Here is a 20,815-nt window from a genome sequence, read left to right on the forward strand (position 1 = left end):
CAGGCGAGGCAGATTCGGTACCTGCATCAGACAGCAGTGCGTTCTGGAGGAGGTGGAGCACTGTTTGTGGTAAGCTGTGACGTTTTCATTTTGATAATAATTTTCACCCCACAGTATTGTAACTTTGTTGTTTTGTATGAAATAAAACTGCATTCAGAATAAACCTGCATATTTATATCAGTAACCAGGGATGATTTTGAATGTACTGAAAATGTATTCAGGTTGCAGGCACAGTAGTAAGCCTACAATTGGAGCATACCTTCTCCACCTTGGCTGTTAGCGTATGCAGGGGTGCCTAACTTTGTTTAATAGTCGGGGGGAAAAGGTAAAGAAGAACTGCAGAGCGCTTGTAAACCTCATTTTTACTGTTCAATCTTTTTCAAGTTACTGTTTTTTGTAATAGTAAACCCACAAAATTGGACAGGTGTTTCAGCATAAAATATAGAGTATTCACTAACTGCGCATTTATTAAGTACAAACACAAGTAGCACCAGTTGGCAGAACCAGTTCCAGTAGCATATCTGCACAACTATGTACAGTACATATAATTCCAACATGCAGCTTATTAAAGGGAAGTGCTGAACAAACAATAACATGTACAACATGTTATAATATGACTTGTTTATTAATAGATATCTTGACATAAGTTAACAGTTAAAATATTCCTTGCTGTGCTTTATTTGTTTTGTAGTGCTGAATACAAGAGAATGTTTTTCAGGTTTTCTCATCAGACACTGCTGAGCTTAGTTATCACAGTGAGACCAGCTGCTACGAGACTTTGGGAAAGTAAATACTCTATTGCAGGGCAATGCTTGGTGCTGATAGGATAGGTTGAAACAATAAGCACCCGCCCTCACATGGCAATGCATAGTGCTAATAGGTTGAAACAATAAATGCCAGCCCTCATACAGCCGATTCATGACGAAGCACAAAGGAATATCCACTAGAAACTGTCTTCAGGGCATCACGTGAGTCTTAAGTGTTAGGTTTAGGGTTAGGGCTAGGTTTTAGGGCTGGGGTTGCTTAAGGTTAGGGTAGGGGTTGGGTTAGGATCAGGGTGGGTTGATGTCGGAGAGGTGCCGAGCTCTGGAAGTGAAAGTTGGGAGTGCTTGGCAAATGTCCTAGAATCATCTGATTCCCTGGGGACAGTATCTAGTGGATATTACTTTCCGCAGCGATTCATGACAGTATTACAGGCAGTACAGATCAACCATACACTGCTCATACTTTAACAAGAGTACAGTTCTGTTCGGCCACACCGACAGCACTTTCTGCATTCTTGAGCACCAAAATAAATAAATACATAAAAATTGATGCACCAAGTATGTGAAATTTACCAGCCCCAGACCAATGGAAATCTAAGAGATTTCCGTATATCATGAGCTACATTGGTAAATGTTGAGTTGCCCTTTTTATCAATCCATTTATTTCTACATGTTTTACTCATTCAGGGACATAACATACCTACATGTTTATTAAAAAACGAACATGAGTTTAAATTTAGTAAGTACATACGTTTCAATATGAAAGCTGAACATTAATATCAGCAAAGAACAACTAAGTTACACGTTTATAATGAATCAAAAGTTGTAGCCAACGTTTTCACTAAAGTAAAATCAGGCTTCTGAAATGCCATTTTTTGATATACTGTATTTACTACTGCTTAATTTAAGTTGTAAATACTGTGGCAACATTATTTAATTTAATAACGGTCTGATACTCTCTCTTCCTTACCTTTTTTCTTTTAATAATTGTCTTATAGTTTCTCTTATTTCAGATATTTTTGCAAATAATAATTACAAAATATCTGCCTGTATTTAAGTATTAATATTTCGTGCAGTCGTCTCTGACCGCCTGCCAAGTTCACATTCACTTAATGTTTTATTTTTTTTTTCTTACTGTCAGCTGATATTAGCCAAGGTGCAGACCTTGGGTCAAACCAATATGTTCGTGTAGGGAGAATTTGTTTATAAATGTGGCCCATCCTTTTTAATACTTTTTTCCATTTTTTATATTTTGTTTTAAAGATTTCAAAGCAAACCAATGCCAAACACAACAAGGTATAACTAGGCTTGCTACTATTCAATTTTTAATCTTTTTTGTCAAATCGACGATTAATATCAACGTTTATTTTTGAATAATTTACTGTTTTTTTTTTTTTAATCTTTATTTTTCAATTGAAGCAGAGAATGGGTGAAATCGACCTTTATGTTTTAAAAAATAAACCCACCAGACTTTTTATGCCATTAAGAAACTTCTCATTTAGCGAAACCCCTTTATCATATTCAACATGCAACAAAGCCATGGTTACCAGCATTCTAATTGAAATAACGTTTGGTCACAGTGGAGCTACCTTGTGTAGATAAAGGTCCTACACAAATTTAAAAATGGTCTCAAATAAGCCGTATAAAACGCAATATAAAAGTGTATTACATAGGCTTTTATAGCCTAGATTTACAAGTAAAAATAATATGCACAGAACAAAACATTAGATAGCTGAACAGAACTAACTTGCACTTATTATCCAGAGCTCCACCCCTCTCCTGCTTCAGCACAGCTGGAGTCACTGAAGGCAAGGCAGACGGGCCCTGTTCGTCCTGCCGCGGAGACTTCAGCTGTTGTTCAGGGTATTGTGCACAACACTCATTATTTCATTATTTCACCTTCTATTATAATGTGTGTATTTTAAGTGCATTCTGCACCTGGCAGTTCTACCGCCACTGCACACCCAGGACCAGCACAGTTACTGGCTTCTCCGACTGTTTCTAAGGAGCGCAGGCAAGAAGACATTGTGGTCCCTGAGGAAGAACCTCAGGTGCACCTCAGGAACATCAGGATGCTCAGTCTGCTACTCTGCCTGAAGAACTGCCAGTGCCTGAGCAGTGGGGGCATATCAGAGGACAAAGTGCAAGGATCTTGAGGTCCAGATTGTATAAAAACTTCATTACTTTACTATCCACGGTCATCCACTACAGCCTGTAGAATTAATGACGCCCAGAATGTACGGTTCAAGTAGTCCCTTGCATGCCTGCGTGAAGCATTATCGGGATGTGTGTGCCGTCTATTGCCCCCATTATCTGAGACAGGCCATATTTGTCATACACACGACGAGCTATCGTTTGAGCTTCACTCTCATCCGGCATGGCAATATAGGTGGACATGTGCCTGCGGACAAGAGAACGGCAGAACATGTGTAGGTAGTGATGAACTGTACTTTTGTGGACCCCAGAAACCATTGCCAACAACTGTGTACTCTGCTGTAGTAGCCAGCTTGCCATACCCAATCTCTTCTGCAGCGGCACAGGTGTATGGACTTGTATTACTGGGGGCTCCATATCTACCCTCGCAAGTTCCACCACAAAATCAAACTTCGCTCTAGTGACCTGAAAAGTTTCAATCCACTGTTCATCCGAGAAAGACTGAAAGTCTGTATATAGGGATGAACCAATTGAGGGTGCCTGCAAAAAACAGTTGCACAATCCCTTTCCTGATGAAGCTGCAAACGGGAGTATGATCGCTCCCAAATGTGCACAATGTGAGACAGTCTCCTCCTCTCTTCATCCATGATTGTCTGAATACTATACGTGGACACAGAACACTTTTATATAGTAACCTGGAAATAAATTGACAATTTGAGTCATTTGAGTATATTTTCTGTTATGTCATGTATTCCATTTTTTTTTTTTGCATTTTATACAAAAAAACAAAAACAAGACACATTTTAAGTTTCTAAAAATATTTGTGGAACCAACCAGTCCTTACAATTACTTTTAGTCTTCCAGGATTCTGAGTATACATACTTTGCCATGTCACTGTTTCTCATTAACTACCGAGTCCAAGAATGCGGAAGTGCATAAATAAATAAATAATACATTTTTTTAAAAATGCGTTTGCGAGAACTGCGATTTCGAACACTGTTGATTTTACGATTTTCAGAAGTTCGTTTGTTGCATTTTCTGTAAACATTAATGCGATTTCTACAGTAAGTTGTATTATTTTCTTTCGTTTTTAATATATATTTAATTTTGTTAACTGTTGCTTGATTAAAATAAATACAAATACCAATAAATAATGTATTGGCCTTTACTTGAGCAACATAGCTTGAAAGTAAAAATCCAGAACATAAATATCAAGTTATAGGTATATGAAATGGAAAAAAATGGAGACTACTTCAAATGAAAAAGTGTAATGTTGAAACGGAAAATCACTTTGATGTACAAATTACATACACAAATGGTTTTGGATATTTTTTATTCATTTTATTAGTACAGATTAGCACAAACCGTCATACCACTTCTTTAGGAGATTAGCAAGAGCTACTATAGGAAATCTGGAAAAGCTTCCCTTTTGCTACTGTTGTTGCTCAATTTTGCCAGAACATGTCGCCACGAGAGGCACTTAGATCGATGAGCCAGCTATACAGCTGGTGAGTGTGTAGGAGTAAAACATTTCAAAGTGAAAGCAAACGCAGAGTTAACCCATTCATTAATGCCTTCATTTTTGTACTGTGTATTTATGTTTGCATTTAGCACAAAAATACCCTCCCCCCTCCCTCCACCGTTGCTCTTGCCTAATATACAAAGAAAATATGTCTGTGTTTTGGGAAGACATGGGAAGTGTGACATCAACAGAAGAGGGGGAAGAAGAGATTTGTACTGTACATAAGTTTGAACATACATTTCCATTGGACTTTAAATTCATAAAAAGGGAATTTAGAATTTAGTCTTCTAAAAATAATGAACCTTTGTCTTTAGTCATCTTAAGTACTGTGCTTATTTAAACATATAATCACAGTATGTGTTTATGCGTATTTGTACGTGTGTGGGGGTGTGTGTACTTTTTTATCTGCATTTTGTGTATAAACTGTCAGTAATATTACTTTACCACAGTTTTACAGCAACTGATTATGCATCAAAAGATCTGACTGGTACATCTTGTAGCTCATATAGTGATAGGTTTCAGATCGATCTTCTAAGTCAATGCATAAAACCTTTTACAATGCTATAATATATACTCACTGTATTTCGTACACTTCGAGTAAAAATGACGATCTTACATAGAAAACGTAGGTTGTTTTTTTTTTTTTTTAAAGTTATAGAATTTCAGTACGGTTACTGAGTCGGGTACAGTTTATGATTGTACAGTTCGGCCTTCATCACCAACATCGCTTGTAAGCTCGAAACTGATTGGTCCATCGCGATTCACGATGTCCATGGAAACATAAGCCCATATTTATTTATTTATTTATTTTGCTATCTTCCCGTTCATTTAATTGTTCTTCATCCAAATCAGCATGTCTACTCACTACTTTGGGTTTTTTTGCAGGTAATTGGTCACTCAGTTTCATAGTTACAGCTGTACATCTGTATCTGTAAAAGCAAGATGGCTACTATCCGATACTGTAAATTCTGTGAGGTAGCACAGTGATTTAGAATATGTGACAAGGCTCCAACTGTCTGTATCCATCCAATATACAGACAGCTGGAACCTTGCTTGACCAATCGCATTGCTTGTTTTACATTCCATTGCCAGCCCTGGATTGTAAATAATAATAAGATATATATACAGTGCCGTGAAAAAGTATTTGCCCCCTCTGATTGTCTACATTTTTGCACATTTTTCACATTGTATTTGGTCAGATTTTGTTGTGGGTTGTAGTAGTATATAGAGGGAGTATGAGAGAAAAGATGACACCAAAGTTTGGTGCTTCTTTCATTTGTTTGGTGTGCAAGGTAATCAAACATGCAATCTTCAGGTGTGAAAGTTATTGCCCCCCCTAGTTAACTCAATCCTATTAAAGGGATAATTATGTTCAGCTGTTTGAGTACTTTGGTTAACAACCAGGCCTGATTTGGGCCAGCCCTGCCCAATATAAATCTGACTAACTTTGGCCCTTACCATCAGAGTGAAGTTGTCAGCACACAGGTTCTAGAGACACATCATGCCACGAACAAAAGAAATTCCTGAAGACCTCCGGAAAAAAGTTGTTGATGCCTGTCAGTCTGGAAAGGCTTACAAAGCCATTTCTAAGGCTCTGGGGCTCCACCGAACCACAGTCAGAGCCATATTGTCCAAATGGAGAAAATTTGGGACAGTAGTGAATCTTCCCAGGAGTGGCCATCCTGCCAAAATCTCCAAATCGTCCAGGAAGTCACAAAGAACCCTAGGACAACATCCAGGGATCTGCAGGCCTCGGCTAAGGTGTTCATGACTCCACCATCAGAAAGACACTGGGCAAAAATGGGATTCATGGCAGAGTAGCAAGGTAGAAACCATTGCTCACTAAGAAGAACATGAATGCTCGTCTCAAGTTTGCCAAAAAGCACCTGGATGATCCTCAAGAGCTCTGGAACAATGTTCTATGGACAGATGAGTCAAAAGTGGAACTTTTTGGCCAACATGGGCCCTGTTATGTCTGGCGAAAACTAAACACTGCATTCCACAGTAAGAACCTCATACCAACGGTCAAGCATGGTGGTGGTAGTGTCATGGTTTGGGGATGCTTTGCTGCATCAGGACCTGGACGCCTTGCCATCATTGAAGGAACCATGAATTCTGCTCTATATCAGAGAATTCTACAGGAGAATGTCAGCCCATCCATCCGTGAACTGAAGCTGAAGCGCAGCTGGGTCATGCAGCAAGACAATGATCCGAAACACACAAGCAAGTTTACATCAGAATGGTTGAAGAACAAGAAATTTAAAGTTTTGGAATGGCCTAGTCAAAGTCCAGACCTAAACCCCATTGAGATGTTATGGCAGGACCTGAATCGAGCAGTTCATGCTCAAAAACCCAAAAATGTCACTGAGTTGAAGCAGTTCTGAATGGAGGAGTGGGCCAAAATTCCTCCACGGCGCTGTGAGAGACTAATCAATAACTACAGAGAGCATTTGGTTGCAGTTATTGCTGCTAAAGGTGGCGTAACCAGTTATTGAGTCTAAGGGGGCGATTACTTTTTCACACAGGGGCATTGGGTGTTGCATAACTTTCTATAATAAATAAATGAAATATGTATCCAATTTTGTGTTATTTGTTCACTCAGGGTCCCTTTTATCTAATATTAGGTTTTGGTTGAAGATCTGATAACATTCAGTGTCAAAAAAATGCAGAAAATCCGGCCGGGGGGAAATACTTTCACGGCAGTGTGTGTGTGTGTGTGTGTGTGTGTGTGTGTGTGTGTATATATATATATATATACATACAGCTCTGGAAAAAATTAAGAGACCACTGCAAAATTATCAGTTTCTCTGGTTTTACTATTTATAGGTATGTGTTTGGGTAAAATGAACAGTTTTGTTTTATTCTATGAACTACTGACAACATTTCTCCCAAATTCCAAATAAAAATATTGTCATTTAGAGCATTTATTTGCAGAAAATGACAACTGGTCAAAATAACAAAAAGATGCAGTGTTGTCAGACCTCGAATAATGCGAGGAAAATAAGTTCATATTCATTTTTAAACAACACAATACTAATGTTTTAACTTAGGAAGAGTTCAGAAATCAATATTTGGTGGAATAACCCTGATTTTCAAGCACAGCTTTCATGCGTCTTGGCATGCTCTCCACCAGTCTTTCACATTGATGTTGGGTGACTTTATGCCACTCCTGGCACAAAAATTCAAGCAGCTCGGCTTTGTTTGATGGCTTGTGACCATCCATCTTCCTCTTGATCACATTCCAGAGGTTTTCAGTGGGGTTCAGGTCTGGAGATTGGGCTGGCCATGACAGGGTCTTGATCTGGTGGTCCTCCATCCACACCTTGATTGACCTGGCTGTGTGGCATGGAGCATTGTCCTGCTGGAAAAACCAATCTTCAGAGTTGGGGAACATTGTCAGAGCAGAAGGAAGCAAGTTTTCTTCCAGGACAGCCTTGTACTTGGCTTGATTCATGCGTCCTTCACAAAGACAAATCTGCCCGATTCCAGCCTTGCTGAAGCACCCCCAGATGAGTCCAATTTTCAGCTTTGCCCAACACCTGGTCGTCTAATGGTTAGAAGGAGACCTGGAGAGGCCTACAAGCCACAGTGTCTCGCACCCACTGTGAAATGTGGTGGAGGATCGGTGATGATCTGGGGGTGCTTCAGCAAGGCTGGAATCGGGCAGCTTTGGCATGAATCAAGCCAAGTACAAGGTTGTCCTGGAAGAAAACTTCTGCTCTGACAATGTTCCCCAACTCTGAGGGTTGGTTTTTCCAGCAGGACAATGCTCCATGCCACACAGCCAGGTCAATCAAGGTGTGGATGGAGGACCACCAGATCAAGACCCTGTCATGGCCAGCCCAATCTCCAGACCTGAACCCCACTGAAAACCTCTGGAATGTGATCAAGAGGAAGATGGATGGTCACAAGCCATCAAACAAAGCCGAGCTGCTTGAATTTTTGTGCCAGGAGTGGCATAAAGTCACCCAACATCAATGTGAAAGACTGGTGGAGAGCATGCCAAGACGCATGAAAGCTGTGCTTGAAAATCAGGGTTATTCCACCAAATATTGATTTCTGAACTCTTCCTAAGTTAAAACATTAGTATTGTGTTGTTTAAAAATGAATATGAACTTATTTTCTTTGCATTATTCGAGGTCTGACAACACTGCATCTTTTTTGTTATTTTGACCAGTTGTCATTTTCTGCAAATAAATGCTCTAAATGACAATATTTTTATTTGGAATTTGGGAGAAATGTTGTCAGTAGTTTATAGAATAAAACAAAACTGTTCATTTTACCCAAACACTTACCTATAAATAGTAAAACCAGAGAAACTGATAATTTTGCAGTGGTCTCTTAATTTTTTCCAGAGCTATATATATATATATATATATATATATATATATATATATTATATATATATTATATATATAATGATGGGTAAGGATGTAAATCTTTATTTGCTGGCCTGTAATAGTATCGTGATGAGCACCCTGACAACCTGGTTTGTTAGAATAAGGGTTACCCTATAACTCCATGTTCAATGGAACAGTTTGGGACAGTTCCACTATGGGTTTATACTTGAGTATAAATACTTTGTTTCGGTTTTCAGATCAAATGCTGTTAATCCTTTGGATTCATCTCCCCATGCACCAATATCCAGGTGTAAGCATGTCAGTGTGAAGATGTTTGTAAATCTGCATTACTATAGACAAGCATGGTAAGCTGTGACAGTAACATTCATAAAATACCACATTAAAGCCTTGTAATTGGATTGCTAATAGATTTTAACATTTTTCTTTCTCTTCAGCTGTTTTCGAAAACAGTTCCGAGTACAAGCCCCTGCATTTAACTTGAGCTTAAGTGAGCTATTATAAGCGCATGAGCCTAGTTGCGTAATTATACGATACTGTACAGTAACACTTTAGAAGCAAGGTTGAGCTGTAGTTGGAAGTAGCGGAAAGGTTTCAGGGGTTGTCAAACAACCACATCACAAGCAGCCCTACTATACTGTACTTAATAATTATAGAGCAATGAAGCATGACTTTTAATATAAAGTAGGTATTACAGTCAAACACTCTGATTTAATATTATAGTATGCCTTTTTGCATCATTACTCTGGTTCATAATTATACATAGGGCTACTGATTGTCCACAATCACGGACGGAATCGCGGAATTAGGCTTTGGGAACGGAATGCATTTTGGGAATGGAATTCTGCTTTGCAACTGCAAAAACGCGCGAACAGTCTTACCGCTGTTATTCTCCTATAACAGCGGTACTCAAAGTAATTTGGGCACGGACATAAATTGATCTTACTGGACTGTTCGCGGGCACGCTGACTATTGCATAGGTTCTTATCCTTCCCGCGACATACTGTGTGTGTGTGTGTGTGTATATTTTTATATATATATATATATATACCCAGAGTTTTAGTGCGAGTTATTCTTGGCTCAGACAGTAATTGTGAGTGCTGCGCTTATTCTTTAAATAATTTAGGCGATATAAAATACGCAATGCAAATATTTGTAAATAGCATGTTTACACAGATAGCCATGAGTAAAATCAAATAAGACTAGGATAGATAGCGTCACGCTTTGTTTCAATTTGGCAAAATTCCGTTTAAAGATTGCTCATAAAGATCGTTGGTAACTAAATCTACTATGGCGTTTCCCTTGTCTGTTGAAATGAAAAAATAGATAGAGAGAGAATTTAATTCTAAATACTGAAATGTATTATCAATAACAGTCGGCGAAATTCAGTGCTTAGCCGGCATATTAACAACCCGTCTCTGCTCACGAATGATTGGACAGCTGTCAGATCTTTCACTTTGCTATTGGCCACTTACTCGCCAATTTTCATTCAGTGCTTGTGCTTGCTTATGATTGGACAGCTGCATAAAATTCAGATATTTGACTCTCCTATTGGTTAAACTTACTGTCAGTACCTGTAACTGAAACACACAGTTTATCCCCCACCCAGCTAACTTATATTTGGGCTACCGCAGAGAAAATGCAGCTATTCAATTAGTTGATCGTATCGCAGAGGCCCTTCAGGGAAAAAAAAAAAAAAAAAAATGCTTTTGTTTAAAGCTTTATTTATTTCCCACACTACGACCCGCCAGAAATTTGTTAACGACCCATAATTTAAGAACAGCTGCCGCGGGCACGATGGCCTGGCTTTGCGGGCACCACTTTGAGGACCACTGTCCTATAACAAACAATAGGTTACTTTGAAAACTACACTACCCAGAAGCCCAGCGATGACGCTTGTATAAAACGTTTTTGTATGTTTATTTGGATCATTGGATAACGAGAAAACAGGTGGTTTTGTGGGCGTTACGCTGATGGACTGTCTTGTCTGTTGCAGCGCTGACAGTGTGTGCTGTGTGATCCGAGTTTAAAAAAGCAATTCGCTGTTTTGTGAGTGCTGTTTTGTGGAATAATTTTGGAGTTGTATATACAGAAAAGTGAAAAGTACCAAAATAACTATCGTCAACCCCCCGATTTAAAATATAAATATATATATATATATATATATATATATATATATATAAAAATTTTCATTTATTTAGTTATTTTCGCTAATCCGTTACTCCGTCACCCGCTCAACACAAGGAAACGACACGGTGGTTGAGGTGAAACCTTTAGTTTTATAACTTATTATTTCTAATTTATCATTAACTTCTTAATAATACTACGTACTCAGTTATTTTTAGTTTTTTTTACTTGAACATGACTCTCTACTCTAGCTACTGTAGTAAGAACAGAAAGTGGTGAAAATTGTAGATTCAACAATGAGTGGACCAATAAATTGCATACATTTTAATATGTTTTAATGATGCTCCGTTAAATTCTCACACTGTTCTATTATTAAAGTACCATTCATATGGCAAAATGTGTAAGTCTTGTTCAGTATATGAACATTAAGTTATGTAATATTTATAATTGCTTAAAATACTGTGGCCTGCCTACTCCTAACTTTTTTCCAATCTGGCCGCCTTAAATTTAAAAAAACTAGTTGAAGAGCCCTTAAGGCAACTCTATCTGTCCAGGGTATACGAGAAACACATGCAAGCAGTTTTACAGCAAGTACAGCATAAACCAGTCTGCATTGCAGATGAAACTACAGATCTGAGAGAAGTGTCCTGAACATTGTATTTAATTTGTAATTTTATGAAAATTGTATATTTTTGTAATAATGCCCCTGATTTTCGACTAGTCTATATATTGTAATGGCAGCAATAAGCTGTTTTTTCAAAGCACCTTTATTTAACTGACCTACAGTACATTGTTACTAGTGGACTGCTTTTAAGAAAGATTTTTCCTGAAATCTACAGTATCTCAAGGACTTAAATTAAAAAAAAAAAAAAAAAAAAATGAATTCAATAGATTTAATGCAAAAAAGTTATTTATGTTCAAATTACATTGTTAATTCTTAATAAATTGAAAATTGAAAAATTGAAAATGATTTTGAAAAACGGAATTTGCCATTCCCAAGAATGGAAAATCAGGAGCCCTATATACACACACAAAAAAAAATTATATAGCTCCTATAATTAATTAATGGCTTTTATCAATAGGGGTTGCCCAAAGTCTCTTTTAAAGGGGTATTTTACAAAAAAGATAAGGCTGGTTTGACAGACCCTGATTAGCTCTAGTCTTGGATACCTTACCTAAGGTTACATAAAGTAGTCCAAGTTTTGTGCTAATCTGCGTCTGTGAAACCAGTTCATGGTTGTTTAGCACAAGTGATTGTGATATGATCTCTGTAAATAATAAATTAAAATGAAAACAATTTAAGAAATACAAAGTTGTGTAAATCAGGGCTTAGGATAATTGTGGTAATTAATTCCAGTAATTACTGTTCTGCACTAATGGTTGCAAAATGCATGATTATAGTGTCCCTTATAGTATCGTCAACAAAGAATCTCTTGTAGTTCAATTTATGTTCCCTCACATTGTAAAAACAATAAGCGCTTCAAACCTATGTTTTGGATAGTAATTATTTTGTAACATACAGAAAAATAAAAAAGTCACAATCCCCTTTGAGGCAACGCATATTTTATATACATGTACTGTACTTTGTGGAATCATGCAGACATAGGTGTGGTTTCCATGGAAACATAAAAATAAGTCTCACCTTTTCCTCTTTAATTTTTATATATATATATATATATATACACTCTATATTCTTTAAGACATGGCTACTGATGTTATGCAGTAAAATCTTTACATTTTATTTGCTTAAAAACATTTTGATTCAAACTAAACACAGAAAAAACGTTTCGACACATAGCGTGTCTTGGACAGGTGTAGCTGTACAACAATTGCTTGTATTTTTTGTTGTTGTTATTGGGGATACCGTATACAAGTTCAACAAATTTCTCAGTAGTTGCTAATCCAGCCGGGCATTTTTGTAACTTTCTGGAACTGTTTTGTAAGTCTTGTAGCAAGCTTATGTTAAGCCCCGTATTTGTCGTTTTGAACAAATTAGTGGAACCAACAGGTTTATTTTTTTTGTTCTTTTTTTTTCATATTTTCGTTCTTCTAAAACAAATCTTACTCAGTGAATTAGGTTTAGGAATTTTACTTCAACTCTTTAGGTGGTCGCCCACAGCAATAATACAAGAGCCCCCTTGCACGAATTCCCAGCTATGCTCATTTAATACATTTTGGGGTACAAATATTCCTTTTTTTGTCCTTGGTAGGTAACCATGATATATGGTACTTAAAGCTAGTGTACATTAATTGCATCTTATTGCTAAGGGACACAAAAGTCTATATCTTTTAACCATAATTTACTGTACTGTGCTTTTTTGGGGGGGAGTGGACATTTTCTAAATGAATTACCAAATTATTCGTTTCTGAACTTTTAAATGTAAACAATAAAATAGGTCTTGAAGGCTAGTGTTTCTATATTACAGTTAATCTAATAAGCAGGATCAACTCTTCAAATCAGTGATAACAAAAACATTATATCCAGGACCGCAGTCTAAAATACGTTTTGTACTTGAATGAGTGGAGTGGCTCTTCATTTATGCTAATTACTGCTAATAGTCACAAACAGTTTTGTTTTTCCACAGCTCCATTCTTATGCTAATGCAGTTCGTCCTACTCCCCTGTAAAGCACCACTTGCTGCGGTGTTTAATTATGTAAGCTCTTGAAAATATTTAAGAGGTTTTGTTCATCCCCCAACCTCCTGTCCAACTGCCTACCTTGCTGCCAAACAACTGTAGATTTCTCAGATGCGAATTAGCAGCACCTAAACCATCACATTATGTTTTTATTTTTAAACCTGACTCCCCTGCCCATTTATTCTTATCAAGTCTCCTTCAGATTAAGGCTCCTGCATTGCAACTTGCTTTTCAGAAGCCAGTGTGTTAACTGGATCTCTCCTTTCATTTAATACCCTTTCTTTGCAGCACAGAGACACTCCAGAGAACAACCCAGACACCCCATTTGAATTTACACCTGAAAACCTAACGGTAAGAGTTCAACCTTTTATATGACAAGGGGCCGTGACTTAAATCAACCACAGATTACTGTACATTTGACCAAAGCATAATTCTAAGCCAAATCAGTAATTTGTCTGTTATAGTGTCTACAATATTGCAGTTTCCACTGTGGTTTACATTGAACCCCTAAAAATATATAAATGCTGAAAAGGGCAGGTTTAAATGGTAATGACTTGTGAATGGTCTTAAGCAGGGGGCCCATAGCTGCACAATTTACCTACAGTATGCCATGAATAAGTATTATCGTGCACAAAAAATAACCATCGAAGGCACCTGTCTCCTGCAGTTCAATGCAGTGAACACTTCTGAGGCTGAATTATGAAATGTACGTAACTTATACCCTTTTCACACAGACGAGTTATGACGACTCAGAACCGGCGTTGATGCGGCATTTTGGTCTGTGTGAATTGCCTATACCGTCTCAGAGCCGTCATATTTTTTGCCACCTCGCAAGGTGGTTCAGAGATGGCGCTGAACCGTCTTAATTGCCAGCGTAAACTGCTGTGCCGGTACTGAAGCGCTATAGTGGGTGTGGATTGAAAGTCAGCATCCCATGTGACTGTATACCAGACGCAGTTGTTCAGCCAGGTACTCAAATGTTTCTCTTCCCAAGCAGAAATGTTTTTTCCAATCACTATGTGAAAGTCTTGGGAGTGTTTGGTTTCAAAGTACATCACCGTGTTGGTATTCCATTACCCAAGTGGAGCATTCACACGAGCATCCTTTTGTTTGGTTTCCGTTGCCATGAAAACAATCTCTTGACTGACAGGTTTGGAAGTTGTACTCGCATGATCCCTTTGGCTGTGTGAAAGGGTTATGACTGTATTATACCGGCATAGATTGTGCAATTTCGTGCTATGTGAATGGGTATTTAAAAAAAAATTTAAACTTCTCTGAGACGGCTCAGTAGCAGCATTTGTGTGTGAAAGGGGTCTATATTAACAACCCTTGTACACTATTTGATTTGACATTCTTTCCTCTATAACATAGTGTACTTGAAAATCACAATGGAGTTCCAATGACTGAAATGCTTTTGGCAATAATAATAATAATAATAATAATAATAATAATAATAATAATAATAATAATAATAATAATAATAAAAAAACTTTATTTTATATAGCGCCCTTAAAAGCAATCGTCTCACAGCACTTCACAGAACAAAGATAAATACAACAAAAACAATAACACGTAGAAACAAACAGAAACAAGGAAAATGAATCATTAAAATGCCTTTCTAAAAAAGTAAGTTTTTAAGCTAGCTTTAAAAACACTCAAAGTTGCTGAATCCCTGGTCTCTAACGGAATAGAGTTCCACAGTTCTGGGGCATAGCAACAGAAGGCCCTGACGCCCATAGAGCCTAGGCGAGCAGAAGGAACACATAACAGTCTAAGATCGGTGGAGCGGAGGTTGCGAGTGGGTGTGTAAAAGGCTAAAAGATCTGACAAAGCGGAGCCAGCCCATGGAGAGCCTTGTAGGTCAGGAGAAGGATTTTAAAATCCACTCGAAACCTAACAGGTAGCCAATGCAAGGCCTCCAGCACAGGTGTAATGTGATCCGTAGAGCGTGACCTAGACAAAATTCTAGCCGCAGACTTTTGAACATATTCCAGTTTGTTGAGAATGCTATTAGAGACAGCAGTGAGCAGGGCATTACAATAATCAATCCCAGAGAAAACAAACGCATGAACCAATTTTTCAGCCACAGATACAGGGAGCATAGGTCGAAGCCTAGTTATATTTCTGAGGTGAAAAAATGAAATCTTGACAGTATTCAACACATGCGGTTGAAAGGTTAACCCAGGATCAAAAATCACACCCACATTTTTCATTTTAGATCTTAACTCAAGCATGGTACCGACAACTGACAAATTTACAGCTTTGGTTTTACGTAGCTGATGGGAAGTACCTAACAGCATAACCTCAGTCTTATTTCAATTTAGGTGTAAACATTTTTTATATCAGAGATAGAGGCAGCAATGGGTATGAACACTGTTGTGGTTTTGGGAATGTTGTTACAGGTAAGTATGACCAATCCGCTAGTGTAAAGGGATTGTTTATGTAAATGAAGCATGTTTCATAATTCCGAGCCCTAGTCAATATTTCAGATTTTCCAAAGGGTTTACACTTTACTGCTGTTGTCCGCAGGCAGTTGTCAAGCCGCACTGCCTTTCTTTTGGATTCCTTTTATACATAGGTCTCATTAGTTACAATAGAGAAATGCAAGACATTTTTAAACACATATGGGAATAACATAAGTAATGTCAAATTCAATAGTGATGATGTGGTGTTCTATTTATATAGTTGAAAACACAATACATAAAAAAATTGTGAACTTTCTGTGTTCCGGACCTGTGAAAAGATTAAAAAAATAAGTTATTTTCAAGCTGCAGTTAAAATATTCAACACTGTGTCAAGATAGATTTCTAAATTCTGCAGGAGTAGCCAAATACCTGTGCGGTCTTATTAACTCTTGCCACAGTACAAGCCATATTTTCTCAAATGCATCCATGAAATATAGTAATTTTTGTTTAAGTGTATTAAAACACTACTGAAGACATGGGCTATAACGAGCTCAGTTAAAATTCTTATTTTTTATAATTTTTCATTTTATTTTTCGCAAATTTCGTTTTATTGCAGATACACATTAATAAAACAACTCAAATAGATGTATATCACTAATAGTATACATCATGATTTAACTACATACATATTTTTTATTAAACATTATATGCTTTTTTAACATTTTGACATACAGACCTCGCACAGAAAAATAATTTAATTACCATCATTTCTCATTGGCGACAGTAATGGTAACGTACAGCCCCCACTCTTTAACTGCCTATTTACAGTAAATACTGCCCATGCCCTCTATAAAAATACAATAAGATAAAATAATATACACTGTGGCTCTCAAAAGTACTCACCCCCCTTGGACTTTTCCACATTTTATTGTGTTACAACATGGAATCAAAATGGATTTAATTAGGAGTTTTTGCCACTGATCAACACAAAAAAGTCCATAATGTCAAAGTGAAAAATAAAATCTACAAATTGTTCTGAATTAAATTACAAATACAAAACAGAAAATAATTGATTGCATAAGTATTCACCCCCTTGAGTCAATATTTGGTAGAAGCACCTTTGGCAGCAATTGCAGCCATGAGTCTATTTGGATAAGTCTCTACCAGCTTTGCACATCTGGACACTGCAATTTTTGCCAATTTTTCTTTGCAAAATTGCTCAAGCTCCTTCAAGTTGGATGGGGACCTTTGGTGAACAGCAATGTTCAACTCTTTCCACATATTCTCAATTGGACTAAGGTCCGGGCTTTGACTGGGCCACTCCAGGACATTGACCTTTTTGTTTTTAAGCCACTCCATTGTGGCTTTGGCTGTATGTTTGGGGTCATTGTCCTGCTGGAAGATGAATGTTCTCCCAAGTCCCAGGTCTCTTGCAGACTTCAGCAGGTTTTCCTCCAGGATTTCTCTGTACTTTGCTGCATCCATTTTGCCCCCTATCTTCACGAGCTTTCCAGGCCGTGACGCAGAGAAGCATCCCCATAGCATGATGCTACCACCACCATGCTTCACGGTAGGGATGGTGTTCTCAGGATGATGTGCGGTGTTAGGCTTGCGCCAAACATAGCGCTTAGCGTTGAGGCCAAAAAGCTCTATTTTGGTCTCATCAGACCATAGAATCTTCTTCCACTTGGTCTCGGAGTCTCCCACATGCCTTCTGGCAAACTCTAGCTGAGATTTGATTTTTTTTCAACAATGGCTTTCTTTTTGTGACTCTCCCATAAAGGCCAGTTTTGTGAAGCACCCGGGCTATTGTTGCCGTATGCACAGTATCTCCCAGCTCAACCGTGGAAGACTGTAACTCCTTTAGAGTTGCCATAGGCCTCTTGGTGGCCTCCCTGACTAGTGTCCTTCTCGCCCGGATACTCAGTTTTTGAGGACGGCCTGTTCTAGACAGATTCACAGTTGTGCCATATTCTCTCCATTTCTTAATAATGGACTTTACTGTGCTCCGGGGGATATTCAATGCCTTGGAAATGTTCTTATGTCCTACCCCTGATTTTGGTTCTTTTGAAGAATCTTATTCCGGATTTGCTTTGAATGTTCCTTCGTCTTCATGATGTAGTTATTGTTGGGAAATGTACTAACCAACTGTGGGACCTCCCAGAGACAGGTGTATTTAACCTGAAATCATGTGAAACACCTTAACTGTACACAGGTGGACTCCATTCAACTAATTATGTGACTTCTAAAGACAATTGGTTGCACCAGAGCTTATTTAGGTGTGTCATAGCAAAAGGGGTGAATACTTATGCAATCAATTATTTTCTGTTTTGTATTTGTACTTTTGAGAGCCACTGTATATTTACACTGCCCTACTATTGTGGGTCTGTCATAATAATTGCACATACAGCAATCTATCCATTAAAAAAAACGATAGGATTTGTATTTCAATCCCATTGCACTGAAGCAGGGCTCCAGTACACAAGCTTGGGGGTTTCTCAGTATTTAAACTCGAAGCAAAGCAGATTCATTCATTCATAAATAAAACAGCATTTGCTCCAGTGCAAAGGTTGCACAACTTGAAATAAAACAAAGAATTAGCATACTAATACAAAATATAAGTAAACAAGCCATATTTCCCCAAAAGGAAAAGGAATAAATAGCTAATGCTTAACGACGGTATCTTCCCAAACGATACCAAATTACATATCTGCTAGTCAGAGCTTCAGTTTTCCTTCAGACTGTATCTATGGTAACGGCTCAGCCTTGACTATGATTGCAAGTATTTGTTTAAAGTATTTTTTATATAAACCTCCCAATTTAAAAATGTCATTGTATGTTTGCTTTATAATGATTTTTTGTTTTATTTAGTTTTATATTTACATTTTTGTTTTATTTCACGCTATTTCTAGCTATAATAACTATTCAAAGAGAGGGGTAATTTGAGAACTGTTTAATATTTTTCTGCAATGTAAAAATCCAATACATTTATTTTCTCATCCTTAAAGAGAATAGAAGCCATCTTGTCTAATTATCCAGAGGGACATAAGGCAGGGGCTACAATCCCAGTGTTAGACCTGGCCCAGAGACAAAATAATGGATGGCTGCCAATCTCTGCAATGAACAAGGTATGAGGTACATTTGTAATTTACAAGAAAATATATTGGCTTTACTTTCACCCTGCTGTAATTTATACAAAAATGTTGAGACTACTCTGCATGTCAAATATTAACCTTTTATCTTCTTTGTTTAAAGAGCAAGTATTAAGCCCATAAGTTATAACAATGCCTGTATGATGTATTGAACCTTCCTGTGCTGTTTCCTATCTTCCTGGGTTCCTTGAAATAACTTTTCACCATTATGAACTCCTTTGGGCAACTCCGATCTATCCCAAAGCTTTTACAGTCTGTAGCAGTACAGAATTAAATACCAAGACTACTCTGGTTGTCAGCTGAAGTCAGAACCAGTGTTTGCGTGTCATCTCATGCCCTATTCATAACCAGAAGCCTAGTCATTTTGAACTGTCATTCTAGCATTTTAGGCTATTTATTCTAAAATGTTTTCTTTATTGTAAAGTTACTATAACGTTACTGTAATAGAAAGAAAAAAGGTACAAACATGTGTTCTCCTCCACTGAAAAGGGGAGAACAGCAAAGCACAGCATGAAAGCTTTGTTCAAGCAAGATAAAATTGTTTAGAATTGGAAAAGAATGCATGCACAACACTATGAAGGTTAAACTATTAACTGGATCTTTAAGCTTCATCTGCTGCATATGTAAAACATGCGATAAACTCATTGGTAAAACTAGAAGAAACTGGTGTGCAGTTAAGAATTAAACCAATAAGTGTGTTTCTTCCTAGCAAACTGACAGGTATTTGGTTAGTATTTTCAACCCTTTTCATTAAAACTAAAATTTTCCCTTAAAAAAACATTCTTATTGTGTAGCTGAATTTTATTTTTGAAGACATTTTTTTCAATTCTTACCAAGGACCAAAACTTATTAAAAATCGAGGTTTATTGGGTTTTAATGGAAAAGTTTTGTTATGGTTGTGACATGTTTTGCTTACACACCAGCACACTTGCAGGAAATGTAATATTGTTTGTGTTTGTTTTGGAATGAAGTTGGAGTGTGTTCACTTTAATACTGGTCTGATTTTGGTGTTCTTTGCACTGTTTATTGCAACCTTTTTTGAGCAGACACACATAGTTTAAAAATATATATATATTTTACTAGAAGAGGCCAGTCACAACCAATAGCAAATCTCCCCCCCACCCCCCTCCAATTTTATTTTTGTTTTGTTATGTTATAATTAAGGTAAACCTAGTAAGATGTTAGCCGATAATGATTCTGCCAACTTTGGTCTGTTCAGCACATGCTCCTAAACAAAATCATATGCAGCATGGATATTAGATGTTAGAACTATTGTTCATGCAGTAAAAACATGTGTAGCACTGCCATTGGCTTTATTCTTTTCCAGTACAGATTGTTGCAGATGAAAACATACTGTTCATAATGTATCCCTGTTTAGGTCATGTAGAATTGATCATCTGTTTTTCAAATGCTTTGCAGAATAGTAATATACTACTTGCATGCTGAATGACTCCCTGTAGAGCATCATTTCTGCATTGTTGATGTGTCACTAGAAGTCCTGTTTAAGATCAGAATATTTATGTGAATTAATCTGAAAACAAATCTGGTTCAGTTCTTGCAGAGCAGTATTCTAGCAGACCAGCTTGGTTATGTCATAGTGCTGGTGAAGCAACTACCTGCATAGGTCTGCGCAGTTGAGCACAGCATACATTCTGTCTAGGGCCTTGAGAAATTCACAGACTAACCTGCAATAAAG

General features: G+C 37.5%; 1 protein-coding gene across 2 annotated transcripts in view; it reads left to right on the forward strand.

Moving 5' to 3' along the window:
- Positions 1–20,815, forward strand: part of LOC117400508 (NADH dehydrogenase [ubiquinone] flavoprotein 2, mitochondrial-like) — a 29,858-nt gene that overhangs the window by 1,167 nt on the left and 7,876 nt on the right. The window contains exons 2-5 of one of the 2 annotated variants that reach the window (XM_034000580.3): positions 4–69; positions 9,038–9,145; positions 13,851–13,913; positions 18,976–19,095. In XM_034000580.3, the coding sequence (XP_033856471.1) occupies positions 9,143–9,145; positions 13,851–13,913; positions 18,976–19,095 (186 nt within the window). In that variant the 5' untranslated portion in view covers positions 4–69; positions 9,038–9,142. The remainder of the gene's footprint in view (positions 1–3; positions 70–9,037; positions 9,146–13,850; positions 13,914–18,975; positions 19,096–20,815) is intronic. The other variant, XM_034000579.3, reaches the window with a different exon arrangement.

The sequence above is a fragment of the Acipenser ruthenus genome, chromosome 4 (genome assembly GCF_902713425.1).
Source record: "Acipenser ruthenus chromosome 4, fAciRut3.2 maternal haplotype, whole genome shotgun sequence".
NCBI lineage: Eukaryota > Metazoa > Chordata > Actinopteri > Acipenseriformes > Acipenseridae > Acipenser > Acipenser ruthenus.